A 20,277-nucleotide genomic window follows, 5' to 3' on the forward strand; every position below is an offset into this window, starting at 1 on the left:
GGTAGGAGGCCCACTAAGGGGCAGGATCTGGACTAGGCAGAGAAGATGTTGGGTGGAATGGACCTGCAGTGGAGGCTTGGCTTATCCCAGTGGGAGCTCTGGAATTGGGGTATGGAGCAGCCTAAGATTCTGCGGGCAGTGGGAGGGCAGTTTGGCTACAGGCCCCACACCTCACCCACTTGGCCGTTTTGTTAAACGGCCTCACTACAGTCCCTTTCATATCAGATGAGTTACGGGGAAATCCCATTTTCCAGAATTTATTTTGGCTAGAACCAGTTTTAAGTTCCCAACAGTTCATTGATAAAATGTAGAAGGAGAAATCTCTTGGGAGAGATACCTAAGGTGGAATGCTCTTGCCTTCAGAGCATCCAGAATCTTCTACCACTCTAGTCTAGGTAAAGCTGAGAAAAAATGCTTCTAGATTGGATATGGGATATGAAGGAAATCGCAAAGTCAAGATGCTTCCAAGGTTGGGAGAATGGCATTGTTGTTTACTGAATGGGAAGGCTGAAAGAGGCAGGTTGGGTTTGCACAGGTGGAGTCATTGGCAGTCATCAAGGAAGTGAGTTAACCCTGGAGGCAACTTGTACCAAATCTAGCACACCTCATACAGTGGCTTCAACCCCAGCACGGAGGGCTGTCTGGAAGAGGAGGCTGCCTTGTAGATGTGGTGTCTGAGTCCCTACTGGATAAGCATAACTTTTGTATGAGATATTAAGCAATCCTAGCTGAAGCTTTCTGGAGTGCTTTAGGAGAATGCGTTGTATATACTATTTTCTTGGTGCATGTTGATAGATGGCATAAAGTTATCAGAGTCTCCTTAGCTCGCTGTATTGCTCGGTTTAGACTGTTAATCATTAGTAAATGGAAAGCAATATAAGAGACGCACGGTAGGACAGCTTTAAGATTTTGTGAACTTCTACAGAAGAGGCTCTCCTGAAGAAGGCCGAGGTATGCAAATGAGGTACTAGAGTAAAACTCGAGGAAATAGTTTGACTTTTGTGTTCAGTGTTTGTGTTTTACGTTCCCTTCAGCCTGTGTTTGGGTACAGCCCTTGTTTGTGCTTTATCTCCATCTTCCCACACAGCGGGAGGCAGCCTGCCCAGAGAACCTGAAGCACCTCCTGGCCTCCTCCCTGCCCCCACCCCCCACCCCCAGCAGGAGCTCTTTCCTCCTTTGTGGATCTCCTTTCAGAGTGTCAGTGTCCCATTCAGTCATTCTGTCTCACTCACCCAGCTCTTTCTAATGTCGAACACTGGGACAGATAGATACCTGACTGTCCTTCCCCTTCAGCTGGGGCCACATGCTTGCTTAAGGGCACGGCTGCCCGACCTTGTTCCCATCTTAGCACCCACAGAAGGGAATAATATTTATGGGGCAGCCCTAGGTGAACTGGAAGAGCTTGGAGATGTCGATTGAGACTTGGTGAAAAGAACTCATGACATTTCTCTCTATAATTATGGTAAGAAAAATAAAGTATAAAATATTAGAAATATTAAATATTGAATCTGTATCAAATCTACAAATATAATCTTATATTTGTCACCAGAGACACTTAAAATACCTCTGTGTTCTGTAAGAGCAAACCCTTAAATGGTGCTGTTTTGAAACATGTCATTGTCTCTTTTAATCTGCGGAGTGGCCCTCTTAGCCTTGTTTCACCGGGAATGAAACAGATGCTCAAAGTAGGTAAATCATTGGCTGCTACGTGACAGAGGGCAGGTGTGAAGCCAGCCGCTGGGCTCCATGCTGCGTGTCGAGGCTCTGTACCGCTCTGCCATCCTGCTGCGTCTTCTGAAGCAGGTTTGATGCTTGGAACGGCCATGCGCATGCTAGATCAGGCCTTTGAAAGGACGGTGAGTGCTTGAGAAAGGACGGTGAATGGCCAAGCTCCTGGGCTGGGCTCTAGGGCCCCGATGCTGGGCTTCAGCTTCATCCACCTCTGTCTCCCGGTGCCACCTCTTGCCATCTCCCTGACTGTGCACTTGTCTTTTTGCCTGTGCACGGGCTTTTCGCCCAGCCAGAGGGCACCAGCCCCCTTCCCAGTCCTCCATGTCCTGACGTGGCCATGGGCACCCTTGCTGCTCTCTGCTTGTGCCCGGCATGCGGTGTGCAGCCCGTGGCAGTCACTAGTGAGCACAGGGATGTGGCTTCTTTCCTGTATCTGAGTCTCTCATCCCCCTGGCAGCTTGTCCAGGAGAGGTGCCGCCAGTTGCCCGTGAGCTTTGGCTCCTTGTTCCTGACAGGGAGGCTGTGGGTGAACCTCGAAGTGTTTCTGGGGCCTTTGGTAAGGCTCCTCCAGTTGGGCTCTGTCATCTTCCAGCCTTCCCTGATAGGCAGGAGCCAGCTGCACCCACGCAGTGTACCATGTGGGGTCTGTGGAGAGTCCAGCAGACAGGAGTCTGGGCTCCCGTGGGCAGCAGGTGGCAGGACAGCTTCCTACAAGTTGGGCAGAGTATGGGAAATGAAGCTTCAGTGACTTTCTGGGACTGGTTTAAGGTCATCATTTGTCAGTTCCCACATTAGGTTTTGTTAGAAATTAGATAATTTATAGTAGTTAACATTTTTACTTTTATTTTCATCAAAACCAAGTAGTTTCCATGGAAATTTTACAGTAAAGATTGGATTCATGATTAGCTTTTGACCATATCAGCTGCTGCTCATTTTTGCTTCCACACTGTGAGTGACCATTCTTTTGCCATGTCCATGTCTCTGAGCCTCCCAGGTTCAAGTTTCAGGTAGAAAATCACCCTTCTGGGGCGCCTGGGTGGCTCAGTCATTAAGCGTCTGCCTTCGGCTCAGGGCGTGATCCCGGCGTTATGGGATCGAGCCCCACATCAGGCTCCTCCGCTGGGAGCCTGCTTCTTCCTCTCCCACTCCCCCTGCTTGTGTTCCCTCTCTCTCTGGCTGTCTCTCTCTGTCAAATAAATAAATAAAATCTTTAAGAAAAAAAAAAAGAAAAAAGAAAGTCACCCTTCTGTCAAGTGTAAATCGCTGTAATAGGTACTTTTAGCTGTTGTTAGTTGCATCTTGAAGTGTGTTGTTTTTCTCCCAGTGATTTTCATTATGAATTTGATAACAGGCCGATCAATTGGAAATTGGTGAGCAGTTTTGTGAAATGGGGATTTGAGATGAAAGAGATAGACAGGGAGTGGGGTGGAAGGGGCCATCAGACAGACTGATACAGTTGGGGTCCAGGGGTGTATGCCGAGGCCTGGATGCCCTGACTGGGCTGGGCACTGGGGGCCCCTGTTCACTCCAGCCACCTTGGCAGCTGCTCCTGGGTGGAGGCACCTCGGCCGGCCCAGGGCCTGGTTCGTCCCCCTCATTGTTTCCCTTGAACTCTGTGGAAGCCCTGTCCTGCAACAAAGGAGGATGGGAGGGACAGGTGGCCCACCAGGCACAGGGCTCTCGGAGCCCAGATTCCTCCTAGATCTGCCTTGCAGGGCAAGGCTTCCCATGGAGCATTTCTATGGAAGGTATTCACTGAAAAAAAAGGCTATGTGGGAAGAAGTGACACTGTCAGTCAGGTCCTAGTAGTGGTTGGAAGATGATCCCTTTGTTGTCACAGCTCTTGTGAATGAGGTGGTCCTTGTGGGGGGGGCCTCGTCACTGCCTGGGTCCCAGACCTGCCACATCACTTTAACTTTGGCCTTACTAGGTCACCCCTTCTCTCCCTCAGGTTTTACTTTGTTTTCCTTTTCTCTATTACGGATGTTATAGGCCTTTTTGTTTGACTCCAAAGATATTTATTACTGAAGGTACTAAGGAAATCAAAATTAGCAAGGCATTGCCCCTGTGCTCGTTGGGCTCCTGGCCTAGTAGGGGAGACTTCAGATGCCCTGGGACAGATCAGTAGTAAGAGTACAAAGTACAGAGGAGCACACGTGTGTGGGGGGCTGCAGGGGTGGTGCAGGGATGGGTAAGAGGAAGAGACAGTCCAGAGGCAGATGGCACATGGGTGTGTGCTGCCGGAGAAAGGGGCAAGGGGGCTGGCGTGTACTAGCCTATGCAGGATGCTTAGAGGTGCAGACACACGGCACATAAATATGCTGGTGTCTAAGCACATACCGTCCAGGAAAAGTGCTTAAGGTCTGGGGCAGAATTTGGGCACCCTTAGGTACATTAGAAATACTGTGTGTAATGGCACCCTTGGCCCCACCATCACCCCTGACCTGTGCCAGAAGGGGAATCTGACCTTTGGGGGAGAGGCCTATGCCTTCTCCCACCATGCAGCCAAGCCCAGCATCTGGACACCCTGTGGGGATGCTGGAGGCAGCGGCTGCCCCCCTTCCTCTCTCTGCACCTTCCCCCCAAACAGGTTCGGAGCCACTTCCTGTGGTGACTCGCCAAGCGGCTGGCTTGGTGCTGCGTAGAGCTTCAGAGAGGTCGCACGCACCAACTGTGCGGAAAGCAGGTTGTGCTGTTGGAAGGACTTAGCGCTCACTGACGTCTGCTTGGGTCTGTTCACAGTCCACGACAGATGGTGAGGCTGGGTGGGAGACAGGGTGCGTATTCCCGGTGGATTTGGAAGTGATCCTGGATTTCCTCAGCTGTAAAGCCTAGCTCTACGTGCACGTGTAGTAGCCTCACCCGAGAGGTAACGTATGGAAGCTACTTATTTGCCAAATGAGGGTGAGGAACAGACAAGGGCAAGACTCGACTGACCTGGATTATTTGATGGGTTTTAATAAACAAGTTGCCTCATTAGCGTTGGGTAGGTTTTATGATTTGAAGCATCGCTGTGAACACAGTCATTATATGTGGTCGCCTGTTGATTTTTCTTGGTTAAGTTCCTGGGTTCGAAGCACAATAAACGTATAAATCTTGAAGTCGTGGGTGCCCAGTAAACAGGGAGAGTTTGAGAATGTGTTTGTTTCAACTTGGTCGGTCCAGGAGTCAGCACTTTCCTGCCGTTCGGCAGGTGCTGAAGGACTGAGCACGTCTGGCAGTTCAGCCTGAAGGAGACAGGAGCTGCTGGTCACGTTTCAGACAGAGCAGACTGCTGTGGTTAGGGTCAGCTCCCCCTGGCACATATTTTAAATGGGTGCCAAAAGCTCCAGGGTGATCCTGATAAGATGCGGCCTTATACCATGTTTTTCTCCGAGCTGTTGAGAGTTCTCTGCAGACATGACCTCATCGCATAACATAGCTGTGAAGTAGGGAGGTGGAAGCATTACCTCCCGTCTGCAGGTGAGACATCGCCATGTTCGCTTCTGCACCTCTCTCACAACAGCCCCACCGGGTTTTACACACTTGCCCTTTCTGTCAGTCCAGGCTCTGCCTTCCAAACACAGCTCTATTCTTCCTACGGTTTCTGTCTGCCCCGTAAGCTGCCTCTTCATGCTCTCCCCCCACCCTGCCCCCACTCAGCCTCCTCCCACGAACCCAGCATGTCACCACCCACCCATCTCGGGCCATCGTCCCCTGCCCCCTGCCCCCTGCCCTCCCCCCCCCCCACTGTCTTGCCATCTCTCTTGGCATCACCAAGAATATAGGCACAGGTTACAGCCAGTGTGCTTTGTCCTGCCATGGAGCGGGGATATGGCCAGGAATGGAAAACCAGATTTTAGTATTACATAATCAGAGGGATATGAAGCACTGAAGTTGTTTCAGTTGCTGCGTTAAGTGGGTGGATACAGCCACAGGTGATGTGGAACCATGGGGGGCTGGCGGGAGCACAGTGGTCAGTTCTGAGTTAGCCTGGAAAAGCCCTTGGTTGGGAAGCCAGGGAGATCGGTTCCTTCTCAGTGTCTGGGACGCGTACTGAATTCTCCAGAGTGGTCCTTGGCTAGCACAGCCACTGTCTGTCTGCCCAGAACAGCCCTGAGCTTCCTTCTCATTGTCCTGGGGTCTTCCTGCACCCTCACCCTGGTTCTCCTCTCCTATCTGAGCCACAGGATCTCTTCTGCCATGCTTCCCTACCCTTTATGCCCTCGGACCCCCTCTTGTCTCCTGTCACCACCCCTTCTGCATTTTGTGCCCTCCTCCCCGCTTGCCTGCCCCTCCACCTTCACAGTGCTCAGTGTTCCCTTCCACAAATTCCCCGTTTGCTGCCTCTGGCTCTTCCAACCTTGTCTCCAGGAGGCTGGCCTCTGCCATCCTTCCAGTTTGCCCACAGCTCTGCTGAGCCAACCAGCAGGCACCTTGTCCTGTCCTGTCTCCTGTCCGCTCTGGCCTGGCCTGTTTGATCTCCCCGACGTGAGAATGCCTCCAGCTCTGCCAATCGTCTCTCTGCCCCAGACTGATCTTCTCATTGCCCCACATCCCCTGTTGGAAAGCCTCCATAACGGCACAGGCTGCCCCAGCCTGTGGCTCCCTCTCTGCTATCTCTTGTGCCCTTGCTTACTGCCTGCCACTCAGCCCGTTCTCTGCCCCCCCCCCCCCGGCCTCTGCTCCGACTGTTCCCTCTGCCAAAAATACCTTTTCTCTCCTGGGTTCTCCATCTACCCAAATTCTGTCTGTCCTTGGGTAGCCAGCTGTGCTTCCATCTCTTCCACTGACAGTGCCTGGTGTTCTCCCCCCCCCCCACCCCACCAGCAGAAGGAATCCATCTCCTCTGACCCTTGTCCCTCATCCCTGACCCTTGTCCGCTGTGGCTCCCATGGTGGTCCACAGCTTCTGTCTCTGGTTCATGCCACAAGCCGTTTTAGAGGCTTGTCCTGTGCTGGGCACTGCTCCAGGGGCTCCTTTGGGGCCTGGCTTCTCTTTCTCCCACTAGACCAGGAGCCCAAGTGCAAGTTCTCAACTACCGTAGCCAGCAGGGGGCATTCAGCAAGCTCTTTATAAATGACTATGGCAACCCTCCCCTCCTCCAGCAGGGGGCGCAGGGGGTGGGGGGAGGGTTGGGACACTCCTTTTCCTTCTCCCAGTTAGCTTGGGGGTCAGCTGAGGTTAAAGCCAGGGTCTCTGACTTCAACCATTTTTCACGTTAAACAGTTCTAGCTTTAGGTTTACCCACAAAGCAGAATTTATCAGTCCAATCACAGAAGTTTTCCAAGGAAAAGCAGAACTTAAGATTCTTTCAGGTCTGCCATCAAAATTCCAGTGTGTTTGTGACATACCCTAAATAGCCTACGGTTTAGTGTGTATGTGAGGCTTTTGTCATGAGGCACCTGAGGACATGGGGCCGGCTGTGCTCATTCTGAGACTTGTCTGCAGCATGTTGCAGGACCCCAGCAGGCACAGAGGGGCGGAGGTCGCAACAGTCCTGAGCAGGGCAGGAGCGCAAGTCCCCACGTGGCTTTGTGTTAAGATGACAGGCATTGATATCGCCCACTGAAGCATCCATGTGCTTTCCTCCCAGGAGATGGCAGGCAGGGCTCTGAAGCAGACCGGCAGCCGGAGTATCGAAGCCGCTCTGGAGTACATCAGCAAGATGGGCTACCTGGACCCGAGGAACGAGCAGATTGTGCGAGTCATTAAGCAGACCTCACCAGGTGAGCTCAGAACTGCAGCACTGTGGGTGATCGAAAAACACACCTCCATTTGCAGGAAGGGAGGTCCGGTGTGGCCCCGGTCAGCACATTATCTCTTGGCCCTTTGCCTCACTGCACTCACCGGTGAGCTGGGCCTGCCCTGCTCTGCATTCGGGCCCTGTTGGGGGAGGCAGCAGGTGGCAGATAGGGGACTTATCTGGGTCCTGAAATAACCTGTGGTATTTTCTGGGGGCGGGCGGTTGTATACATGTTTTGTCCTATGAAGATTGAAAAACTCACTAGATATTAAAGTTAGGCCACCCAGCAGAGTGAGATCTAAAATGTCCTTTTTACTTTCTCTTGGGCCTGCGAGGGAGTCTTTGAAAAGGGAGGTTTATTTCATTGATTTTAAAACACACCTTTTCTCACACTGTTGCCTCAGAGCAGGCTGGCAGGCACGTCTCCAGGCTGTAGGCCATGGGCAGTGGCGCTAGGCCAGCCCCCTCAGCGTTCCCTGGGAAGGGCCAGAGGCACCAGCAGCACATTCACTGCCCATCAGTGAATGTTTCTCTTTGAGGATGGAGCAGATGGGACAGTTTTTGGTACCTGAGGTCCCTGGGCATGACAAGGGATTTAGAATATTTAGCAAAAAGAGCTTTCCTTATTTTGTGGAAGATCTTTGATAAAACCCACTTCATCTATTGAGTGAGAAGTTGTATCTTTGTTGTTAAGAGGACACAAACTCTTGTTTTCTTGTTGATAGAAGGTCCATAAACGATTGCCTACTGGCTATCCATGTCGAGATTCTTTGAGTTCCAGGGTCTGTCTCGGAGCACAGCTTCAAAGGGAAGTGCAGGCCCGTGTCTGTAATGATTTCCTTCTACATTTGCCTCTGACGCGTATTCGCAGATGCATCTTCTTAGCCCAGGAAAACAGTCACTGGCTGTGCTTCTGCACTAGATGATGTCTGTAGAGGCTCTTGGCTCTGCCGGGTGTCCCTGTGAGGGGCCTCTGAGGCGCGGCACAAAGCCTTTGACCCAGAAGGTCACCCGGATCTGCCCATAGCAGAGTTCAGCCTGTGTCAGAGGGCCTTCCAGAGGGCCTTGGGTCATCGAAGAGCTGGTGCAGCAGTGTCAGCCCCAAGAAGACTGCCAGTGAGAGGGGCCAGCCTGAAAGAGCCAGAGCCAACTGAGCAGGTTCCCCTCTAATGCCGTGTCCCCGTTCTTTCCTCTGCAGGAAAGGGCATCGCACCAGCCCCTGTGCCACGGAGGCCAAGCTTTGAAGGAACAGGCGACCCTTTCCCACCCTACCATCAGATGAGTGGGGCAGCCTACGAGGGCAGCAGCACACTGGAGGAGGTGCCTCGTCAGTACATGGACTTTCTTTTCGCCGGAAGCACTCACAGCGTGCCTGGTGGTCATCAGCACCAGCCCAAAGGCTATGCTGCAAACATGGAGGCCGCAGGGATGAACTTCCCAGTGGCTGGCCCCGGGGGCCAGGCCCTCCCACTGCAGGGTGCCCACTACAGGCCACACCTGCTGGTGTCCGGGGAGCCGCTGGGCTATGGCATCCAGCGCAGCCCCTCCTTCCAAAACAAGGAGGCAGGAGCATATGCAAACCTTGCCGCCAAGGGCCCAGCAGTGCAGCCAGGGGCCAGCCATGCATTTCCGCCCGCGGGAGCGGCCACAGGGCTGTACGCGCCCCACCCGCACCACAAACAGGCCCACCAGATGCACATGATGGGCTCCCGGGGCCAGGTGTTCACGAGCGACAGCCCCCCCCAGAGTCTGATCACACCCTCCAGAAACAGCCTCAATGTGGACCTGTATGACCTGAGCAGCCCTCCTGTCCAGCAGTGGCAGTCCTCTACCCTGTCCCGCCGTGACTCTCTTCAGAAGCCGGGCCTGGAGGCGCCCCCCCGCCAGCACGTGGCATTCCTGCCTGAAGGCCCCATCCCCAGCAGAACCAACTCCTTCAACAACCACCAGCAGCCAGTGGCCGTGCCCATCCGGGCAGGAGTGCCCAGCAAGACGGAGCCTTCCATGCCCTCCCCTAACACCATCACAGCTGTGACGGCCGCCCACATCCTGCACCCAGTGAAGAGCGTGAGGGTGATGCGGCCTGAGCCCCAGACAGCTGTGGGGCCCTCCCACCCAGCCTGGGTGCCAGCGCCCACCCCTGGGGTGGACGGTCTGGACTCCAAGGACGAGCACCCTCTGCCCCTGGGCGGCGCCAATGCGTACCCGCTGGACATTGAATATGGCAGCCCAGACCTGAGGTGCCCACCCCCCCCATACCCCAAGCATCTGTTGCTCCGGAGTAAGTCAGAGCAGTACGACATGGACAGCCTGTGTGTGGGCATGGAGCAGAGCCTCCGAGGCGGCCAGGCTGCCGAGCCTGCCGAGAGGAATGACAAGAGCCACAAAAACACCAAAGGGGAGAAAGTGGGGAAGGATAAAAAGCAGATTCAGACCTCTCCTGTTCCTGTTCGGAAAAACAGCAGAGATGAAGAGAAGAGGGAATCTCGCATCAAGAGCTACTCGCCGTATGCATTCAAGTTCTTCATGGAGCAGCACGTGGAAAATGTCATAAAAACCTACCAGCAGAAGGTCAACCGGAGGTTGCAGCTGGAACAGGAAATGGCAAAAGTAATTTCTCATTATATTCTTATCATTTGGCCCTAGCTCTTTCCTAAATTGGTAGTGGGAATTACAGCAGAGTTCCTTCTTTGTTTCTGCTTTATTCACTTTTATTACAAACGATTTGTCTCACAGGGTGATGGTGCAGTTGTAGGGCAAACATCTTGGAGAAATGACAGGTGTTTCAGGCTCCCTTTCCCGTTCACCCTGTCTGTGCAGGGGAGCAGTGAGCACTGAGCAAGATGCAGCCAACAGGCAGATTACCAGAGTGATTTTTATGGTGTGTCGTTATTTGTTAACAAAATTTGTCGGGTTTTACTAACTGGTGTTTGAACATTTTGGAAGAGTAGAAACAAAGTTTGAGGTTTTATAAATTGAAATTGTGGGATTTATAAAGAAAAATATATTCGGTAATGATCTATTTATCCTTTAACTCTATAATTAGCAAATAATATTTATTTTTTAAAGATTTATTTATTTGACAGAGAGACAGAGCGCAAGCAGGGTAGGGGCAGAGGCTAGAGGGAGAGGGACAGGCAGATTCCCTGCTGAGCAGGGAGCCTGATGTGGGGCTCCATCCCAGGACCTTGAGATCATGACCTGAGCCAAACTCAGACGCTTAACCAACTGAGCCACCCAGGTGCCCCAGCAAATAATATTTTAAATGTACCTTAGTTAACACTAATCTGCTAGAGAAGTTAATTAATGAAATGATTTAAATTAAAATGTTACAGTGAATTTCAAAGCCAATCATTTCAAATTCTAAAAATCAAATCTGTGTTCTTACTTTCTGCTCTTCCATTTTCATTGGCTTTTCTTGTTCCCATTTTCCCTGAGATATTACATTATTAGATTGTTCTTAGAGTTCCAGGAACTTTGTGGTCCCCTTTTCTTTTTTTTAACAGATTTTTATTTATAGAGGTTTCCTTTAGAGCCTGAAGTTACCTGTTTTGTCTTCCCTTTAGATTCCAGATTTGTGTTTACATATAAAGAACAAAACCAGTTGCTGTCTTGCTTATAGTATAGTGGACCCATTCAGTGTTCTTATTTCTACAAATTAAGTTAGGACCCTTGTGTCTCTGACCCCACCCGTTTCCTACCACGGGCTCCTCTAACGTGACTTCCGTGTTTTCCTTCTCCGCAGGCTGGACTCTGTGAGGCTGAGCAGGAGCAGATGAGGAAGATCCTCTACCAGAAGGAGTCTAATTACAATAGGCTGAAGAGGGCCAAAATGGACAAGTCTATGTTTGTGAAAATCAAAACCCTGGGGATCGGTGCCTTTGGAGAAGTGTGCCTCGCTTGTAAGGTGGACACTCATGCCCTATATGCCATGAAGACCCTGAGGAAGAAGGATGTCCTGAACCGAAATCAGGTGGCCCATGTCAAGGCTGAGAGGGACATCCTGGCCGAGGCGGACAATGAGTGGGTGGTCAAACTCTACTACTCCTTTCAAGACAAGGACAGCCTGTACTTTGTGATGGACTACATCCCAGGGGGGGACATGATGAGCCTGCTGATCCGGATGGAGGTCTTCCCCGAGCACCTGGCCCGGTTCTACATCGCAGAGTTGACTCTGGCCATTGAGAGTGTCCACAAGATGGGTTTCATCCACCGAGACATCAAGCCAGACAACATTTTGATAGATCTTGATGGTCACATCAAACTGACAGATTTTGGCCTCTGCACTGGGTTCAGGTGGACTCACAATTCCAAATACTACCAGAAAGGTATTGTCTTAGAGTGCCACACCCACCGTCTACATCTAGACAGAACTAAACCATGTAAGGCAACTCTCTCCCATCTGGGTGGCTCCTGATCATTTTTAAGTTATCTGTTTGCCAGTATTTTATACTTCGGCATGACATCCTTTTCTCCCTGGAACAGTAGTATGATATGTGAAAAAAAAAAAGTTTTTTTAAATTAACGGATTCAAGTTTTAACTATAGTATTTTTAGGACAATAGGCTATGGGGTGTCATGGGACCTTGGCTGGGAGCCATCACTCTGCCCTTATAAAATGAACCTTAAAAAATAAGTCTCACAACCTCCAAAGAGTTCTGTCTTCTAGCTAATGTGAATCTATCTATAGGTATCTGTAAGTACAGGTGTAGGTTAACTCCATCTTCTGTAGTTCTGCCAGCCATTAGCTTACTTAAGACTCAGTTTCTTGAAATACTTATTTTAATACCATGGCTTAGCCTTCTATTTTTCTTTAAAGATTTTTAAGTAATCTTTACACCCACCATGGGGCTCAAACTCAAAACCCCGAGATCAAGAGTTGCATGCTCTATCGACTGAGCCTCATGCTTCCATTTTTTTAACTCCAAACTAATCCTAAATCCATTCCCATTTTTGGCATTAATGTCGCTTTTGTTTATATTTTTTAAATCTTCTCATGCTTTTCCGTGCTCATCTTGAAACATGTCTTGTCAAACAGGTAGGAGACTTTGGCCTGAGTGCTATGCCTGATATCCTCATACTTACCTGAGCTTTTCTCCCTGAGCATCACACTGTCAGCCCCACAGCACCCAGCTCCTGTCATCACTTCATCCATCATTCGTACTGTTTGTGTTACCTCAGGACTTGAGTCTCAGACCCTGGAATCATGGGCCAACCCTACAGAGCAGCTGGGGAGGATTCTTTCTCATAACATGTCAGGAGCTGAACTGAATTACTTTCCCCTTTGAAGTTGTGGATTTGTTGCATCGTTGAATAGTGGAAATTCACTTTGTTTTTTATTCTCTTCTTTCACTGCCCCTGATTCCTGGGTGAAAGGGAGCCACATCAGACAGGACAGCATGGAGCCCAGTGACCTCTGGGACGACGTGTCTAATTGTCGATGTGGAGACAGGCTGAAGACCCTGGAGCAGAGAGCCAGGAAGCAGCACCAGAGGTGTCTGGCGCACTCCCTAGTTGGGACCCCAAATTACATCGCGCCAGAAGTGCTCCTCCGAAAAGGTGCGTGCTTCCGTCCACAGCTGGCTGCTCAACTGGCGGCCATCTTGACTTCAAACGTGTGGACCCGCGTGACCTCTCAGAGTCTCTCCAGCCCAGCTTTCTAAGACTCTGAATGTTTTCATTGTATTTTTGTACTCTTGGAAGCCCGAGAGGAAATTATTTCCCTGGCATACAAGCCTCCAGCGGATCTCATGTCTGTTTTGCAGTTGCCTTTACTCCTGGGGTGAAAGAGGACACACACCATTAGACCTGTCTCACTAGCTCCTCCTTTGACTGGAATAGATAGGGTGTGGGGTGTGGGCTTTCTATCTAGAACCCAAGAGAATCTCTCCACAACTGGTCTTGACAGAAACAACTCTGAGGGCACAGGGACTCTACTCAGTCTGCCTGAGCTGTACATGTCCAGGCTCCTAGCTCCTTGTAGTGTATCCGGCTGGCTAGGAAGTATGACAGAACACAAGTATTGTTTCCCTCCATTTCTCCCCTGTTAGTCCAGAAGCCCCAGAAGGCGAGACCTGGGGACAGTGGTATGCATAAAATTACAAGTGTTCAGTAAAATTGGTCTCCTGTGTGGATGTTCTGTCAAATACGACATTCGATTTAGTACGAGAGGAACCTTTCAGTGATCAGTAGTGGTGCTTATAGTGACAGTGCAGTAAATCCAGAGTTTGGTGGTCTATCTTTTCACACGTGTTGTTTCAAGTCTTTGAAGTCTATTCAAGTCAGTTTTCTTTGTTAGCTGTGGAAATCCAAGGCAAATCACTTAACCACTCAGAGCCGCAGGCATAACAACAGTTACCTTGAGAGGTGGTTGTGAATATCAGCCTCGCTGCCCTGGAAAGGTGTCCTTTTCTCCTCACAGTGGGAAGCAGGACGTGTCTCCAGCACCCTGACCTGTGCCACAGTCCAGGGACTAGGGGTTGGAGTTACCCTGCCACCTCCGGGGCCAGGCCAGGGCAGGAGGAGATGGGGTGGTGGGAGAACAGAGTTAGCAAATACTGCTGGCAGGTCTTATGGCCCAGTTCAGGCTTAGCAAGGATCAGGTGACGTCAAGACTGGAGCATGGCTGGGACTGGGATGCAGAGCAAAGGAAAAGTGGGAAAAAGTAAAAGAAAAATGGACCTGTTCTCCTGCCTCAGTGAGGCTGGCCCTGCCTGACCAAGCCGCGGGTTGCCCTGTCTCAGCTACCGTGTCTTAGGAGCTCTGTGAGGAAGGCCTGGCTCTGTGGGTGCATCGCACTGTCTTAGGAGTCAGTTGTTTTCTTTGCCAAAGGGCCCCCTTTCCTTTTTCTTCTCCATATTCCTCAACTTCCAGAACTGACTTAGCAAGCCTCCCCAGGAAGCCCTCACAACTGGTAGGCGTAGCACTTTCTGTTTTTCAGTTAGTCCTGTTTTAATCAAAGTTCTTGTGTGTTCTTTAAGAACTTAAAGTCCTGGTCAGTAATGTTACTAACAGTAACAATAGGCTTTTAAAATTAGAAAGTCACATTATAAAAGCATCCCGTGTTTATCACAGAGTAATGGTAGAAAATAAGAGAATACATGAAGACCGACACCACCCTGGCAGGTGTCCCATCCAGCCTTCTATTCTGAGTCACATGTGCAAGGAGGCACATTTTATGTAGGTTGGTTCTCTTTTACCTAACGGTATGCTGCTTGAACATGCTTTCCCCCTTAACAGTCAGTTAGCATTTGAGGATTTCATGAAATACTTTTCTGAGAAGAATACATGCCTGTGTTGGAATTGAGTGAGACTTTGTCTTTCAGGATACACTCAGCTCTGTGACTGGTGGAGTGTTGGCGTGATTCTCTTCGAGATGCTGGTGGGGCAGCCACCCTTTTTGGCCCCTACTCCCACAGAAACCCAACTGAAGGTAGGAACTGACTAGCCCATGCATCTGCTTGCTGCAGACACATGTGGCTGTCTGATGAACCCATGAATCTCTGGTCAACATTTGACCTTTCATCCTGAGTAGTGTAGGAGTGTCACTTGTATATTTTTAAAGTATTATTGTTATCTATATAAAAAGTTTTATTTTAATAAAGTCACAAAGTTAGACCTGTGTTTTGATATATATATATATCTCAAGTTTTACTTGAACCATTGGTCATCTGCCATCTTGAACCATGAACAGTGAGAAGCAGTAAAGGTGTGCTGTACATACATTGTCTGCTGCCAGCCATGCCTGCCTTGCAAAAACACTGAAGACTTTATGAAGTAGATCTAAAGAAATCAGTTATTTCTTTGGATGTCATACTACATTATACAGTATATACGTTACTCTTTGCAGATTATCAGCTCTGTGGTCGGGCTAGTTGTACATATTTCTGACATCAATTGGAAATAAATAATTACCCTCTCAATCATTTAATACTAAATAATTAGTTTTAGAATGATAGAATGATAACCATTATTTTCTGAAATAAATGATTTGATTATTTAAGAAGGATTGAATAGAGAATCTGATGAAATCTTTGGAACTTCTTTGAACAGTGCACTTAACCATCAACATACGTGTTTACTAACAATTCTACGAAGTACCCGTATATCCCAGAGTCCATGTTAGACCTTAAATTAATAATCCCTTATTTAGAAAAACTCCAAATGAAGGCTTAGTTTTTACTCTGGTAACAATAAAAATGGAATTTGACATTATCTGTATCCTAATTGAATTGTTGAACCATTCACTAATTTGTCTGCATGATAATAACCCAATGTTTTTATTGTGATAAAACTTAGCCATTTTAACCATTTTTAATTTTACAGTTCAGTGGCATTGAGTGCATTCAGTGTTGTACAACTGTAACCATTACCTATTTTCAGATATTTTTATCATGCCAAACAAAACCTGTACCCATTAAACAATAACTCCTCATTTCTCCCTCTGTCAGACTCTGTAACCTCTCTTCTGCTTTCTGTCTCTGTGAAGTTGCCTAGTCTAGGTGCCTCAAAGTGTAATACCATATTTGTCCTTTCATGACTGGATTATTTGACTTAGCATAATGTCTTCAGTGTCCATCCATGCTGTAGCACGTGTCAGAATTTCCTTCCTTTTTAAGGCTGAAGAATATTCCAGTGTATAGCACGTTTATCTATCCATCATCTGGTGATGGTCACTTGGGCTTTTTCTACCTTTTGGCAATTGCGAATAATGCTGCTGTGAACATGAGTACATATACAAGTATCTGTTTGAGTTCCTGCTTTCATTTTTGGGGTTATATACCCAGAAGTGGGATGGCCAGATCATATGGTCATTCTATGTTTAACTTTTTGAGGAACCACCAAACTGTTGGCCCCAGTGACTGCATGATTTTACATTCCAGTCATCCATGCATAAGGGGTCCAGTTTCTTCACATCCTCATCAACACTCACTTCACTTGTTGTTGTTGTTTTTTTATAATAGTCATCCTAGTGGGTGTGAGGTGGTATCTCCTTGTGGTTTTGATTTGTATTTCCTCATGATAGTGATTGAGCCTCTCTTCGTGTGCTTATTGGACATTTGTACATCTTTGGAGAATGTCTATTCAAGTCTTTAGCCCTTTTAAAATCAGGTTGTTTTTGTTGTTGTTGAATTGTAGGAGATCTTTATATATTCTGGACATTACTCCCTGATCAGATATATACTTTGCAAATATATTCTCCCATTCTGGGATTACCTTTTCATTCTGTTAATAGTGCCCTTTGGTGCACAAAAGTTTTAAATTTTGATGAAGTCCATTTTATACATTTTTTGTTTTGTTGCCTGTGCTTTTGGTATGATATCCAAGAAATCATTGCCAAATCCAATGTCATGAAGATTTTCCCCTATGTTTTCTTCTATGACTTTTACAGTTTTAGTTTTACTAAAACAACTACTCAAGTTCAAACCAGCACTCCCACCCATACACCCACCTACCTCCATGCTTTCCCAATGCCCTATCACTGCAGCCTATAGCCTGATAGTTTGGCGTGGCTTTATCCTGATTCTAAGTATAAATAATGGAGAAGTCCCTTAGGTTTTCTCTTCAAAGTAGATGCATTTCATGACAAATGTATTTACTGAACATCCCAGTGGCTGGTCTGTGCAGTTGACTGTCAGGAACATGAGGCCTAGGCCATAGTTTCCATCACCTTTATTCTCCTCTGTGAAGTTGTCTTTTTTTTTTTTTTTAACAAAACCCCAGTGGACCATCTCTTGGCCATAATAAGTACTGAATGAGAACCTTGATGGTTCAATAGAAATCTGTTGCATAAGCTAAAGAAATGACTCACAGATGATTGGCCTCTTCATTTTTATGGAAATCAGAAAATACTTTTGCTAATGTGTCTTTCTGATAGAAGAAAGTCAGTCTCTTTTGGTCTGTCCGGCTTCTTCAGCCCCTGCCTCAGGCTGTGAGCCGCCTACTAAACTGTGCCAGCCTTTGACAGCTGCGGAGCTTTGCAACTGCTGCTCCTAGATCTCACTCTAACTGTTCTCCCATCGTGGAGGAAAAATTATTTAAAAGCTGCATCATCACATACTGTCTCAGAACTGCCCTAAATGGGCCTTAAAATGTGAAAAGAAAGGAAAACTTTGGTTCTGTTGTGTCTTCAGGTGATAAACTGGGAGAACACGCTCCACATTCCAGCCCAGGTCAAGCTGAGCCCTGAGGCCCGGGACCTCATCACCAAACTGTGCTGTGCCGACGACCACCGGCTGGGGAGGAATGGGGCTGATGACCTGAAGGCCCATCCATTCTTCGGGGCCATTGACTTCTCAAGTGACATCCGGAAGCAGCCGGCCCCCTACGTCCCCAAGATCAGCCACCCCATGGACACCTCAAATTTTGACCCCGTAGATGAAGAAAGCCCTTGGAACGATGCTAGTGAAGATAGCACAAAGGCCTGGGACACACTCACCTCTCCAAATAACAAACACCCTGAGCACGCATTTTATGAATTCACTTTCCGAAGGTTCTTTGATGACAATGGCTATCCCTTTAGGTGTCCAAAGCCTTCAGGAGCAGATGCTTCACAGGCTGAGGATTCTGATTTGGAAAATTCTGATATGGTGGATCAGACTGAAGGTTGCCAGCCAGTGTACGTGTAGACAGTACACGTCCCTGACACTCTGCTTCTTCAGCGGTCCAGGGTGCCCGTAGCCAGTTTCCTAACAGGCCCGATGGAGAGTCGAGGTCAGCTTTGTTCAAGTTAGTCCATTGGTTACTTCATTCGAAGTTCTGGTCTTCACCAAAAACCCCCAAAACAAACAAAAAAGCTTTTTATAAAAAAGGACACAAGTCTAGCAGATTCTGGTTGATGGGGGTGGGGGCAGGTATCAACATTGCTTTGATTGGAATTGGCTTTTGAGGACCTTCACTGCATTAAAACAATATTTTTAAAAATTTAGTACAGTTTAGAAAGAGCACTTATTTTGTCTATAGCCATTTTTCTTACTAAATTGTAGGGATTAACTTTGACAAATCATGCTGCTGTTATTTTCTACATTTGTATTTTATCCATAGCACTTCTTCACATTTAGGAAAAGACAAAAAAACTGAAGAACATGTGATAAGAAATCTCTGTGCAATAATGTGTAAAACAAAACAAAACAAAACACTGTTCTGATATTACTAATACCATTTTATTCACACAATGGTTTTTGTTTTATATTTTTTCCCACATTTCAAAATTGTGATACAATGTTAAAAGCTGCTTTTTTTTTTTTTTTTTGCTTTTTGCATATTATAGTATACTAGAAAGTGTGAGCAAGGTGACTATGTGGGTGTGATTTCAGATGTCTGGTGTGTAGAGAGTACTGCATGAGCAGGGTTTTTCTATTATAAAATTACCATATCTTGCCATTCACAGCAGGTTCTGTGAATATGTTTTTACTGAGTATCTTTAAATGAAATGTTCTAGACAGTTTCCTGATAACGTATCGTGTGGGTGACTTCTTCGCTATGATTGTATCCCTTACTGTTTTGTCAAAGAAGTGCAGATGTGTAACTGAGAAGTGATTTTTGTGTGTGTGTCTTGGGTATGATTGGATTCTTTGGGGGGTAAACTTAAACATTTGTCATATACTAAAGTCGTATACATCAAAAGGGATTAATTTAGCTATGCCAAAAAGTGTTAAGTTAATCACGGAGCTCTGTCCGTTTCGCTGGTCAGTACGCTCTCATTGGCGTAGCTGATCTGTGGAATCCAGGAGCTGCGACCCTGGGGCCGACACCCTGCCCGCACAGAAAGGTTTGTGCGACGTCCGTCCTCCTGGTGACGTACACGATGGAGGTGTTACTACCAGGATGAAATCTAATTCTTTCACATTTTTTTTTTTTCGTGTGCTTTGAAGTATCAATCTTAACTTGGTTTTAAAAATACATTTTTCTAATCTTTGTAAAACAGTGAGGATTATTCAAAGTGACATTGGAATAAAAAATAATTAAGCCATACGTATTTTCTTAGAAGTGTAGATGTATATATAACTACATAGATAAATACACAAAATATTCCTTATTTCAAATTAGTATGATTCCTATTTAAAGTGATTTATATCTGAGTGAAAAGTTCAATTCTTTATTGCTTTTTAAAAATCTGATGCGTCATATTTTTCATTATATTATTCCACATATTTTTCCTTGAATTTTTTAGCATAATGTATCCATTATTTAGTATATATCTAGGCAATAACACTTATAAGTTTATCAATGTCTAAACTAAGGAGAAAAAAAAACAATTCCTGTGTACTGGTTTACATTTGTATGAATGGCAAATCCTGAAGTCTGCTGTGCTTGTATTGTGACTGTCAGTATTTTCGCTATTTTATAGTAACGCCCCGTTATTTACTGCGCTCTGACATACTTTCATGTGGTAGGTTCTTTCTCAGGAACTCAATTTAACTATTATTTATTGATATATCATTGCCTTTGAAAAGCTTCTACTGGCACAATTTATTATTAAAAGTTTGAATCCAAATCCGTTGGTGTCGTGTCGTACTGGAATTCGTAATTTCCTGCTTTTATCAGTATGCTGCTCAGTGATCCGGAGGCAGCCGGGATGGCCAACTGCCGATGGAGGCCCTGTCACGAGAGGGAAGGGGGAGGGGCCGCCCCAGACGGGCTTCCGGCTAGGAGGGCAGGGTCGGGTGTGGGAAAAATGGGTTTTCAGCTTATACACAGAAAGTCCAGGTCAGGGTGTGGTTCTGTGACCTAGCTTCTCTTCCGTAGGAAGGTGACAAAAACACCTTGCTGGGATCGTCAGGTGGGGTAAGTGGGATATCAGGTATGTACGGTGGGTGACCA

The 20,277-nt window shown here is 47.4% G+C and overlaps 1 protein-coding gene across 1 annotated transcript in view; it reads left to right on the forward strand.

Moving 5' to 3' along the window:
• LATS2 (large tumor suppressor kinase 2) overlaps positions 1–19,951 on the forward strand; it is a 72,634-nt gene extending 52,683 nt beyond the window's left edge. The window contains exons 3-8 of the mRNA XM_026492973.4: positions 7,307–7,439; positions 8,655–10,066; positions 11,202–11,784; positions 12,832–13,014; positions 14,781–14,887; positions 17,589–19,951. Coding sequence (XP_026348758.1) covers positions 7,307–7,439; positions 8,655–10,066; positions 11,202–11,784; positions 12,832–13,014; positions 14,781–14,887; positions 17,589–18,083 — 2,913 coding nt within the window. The 3' untranslated portion in view covers positions 18,084–19,951. The remainder of the gene's footprint in view (positions 1–7,306; positions 7,440–8,654; positions 10,067–11,201; positions 11,785–12,831; positions 13,015–14,780; positions 14,888–17,588) is intronic.
• The last annotated feature ends 326 nt before the right edge of the window (positions 19,952–20,277 follow it).

This window comes from Ursus arctos, unplaced genomic scaffold (genome assembly GCF_023065955.2).
Source record: "Ursus arctos isolate Adak ecotype North America unplaced genomic scaffold, UrsArc2.0 scaffold_10, whole genome shotgun sequence".
NCBI classification, from domain to species: domain Eukaryota; kingdom Metazoa; phylum Chordata; class Mammalia; order Carnivora; family Ursidae; genus Ursus; species Ursus arctos.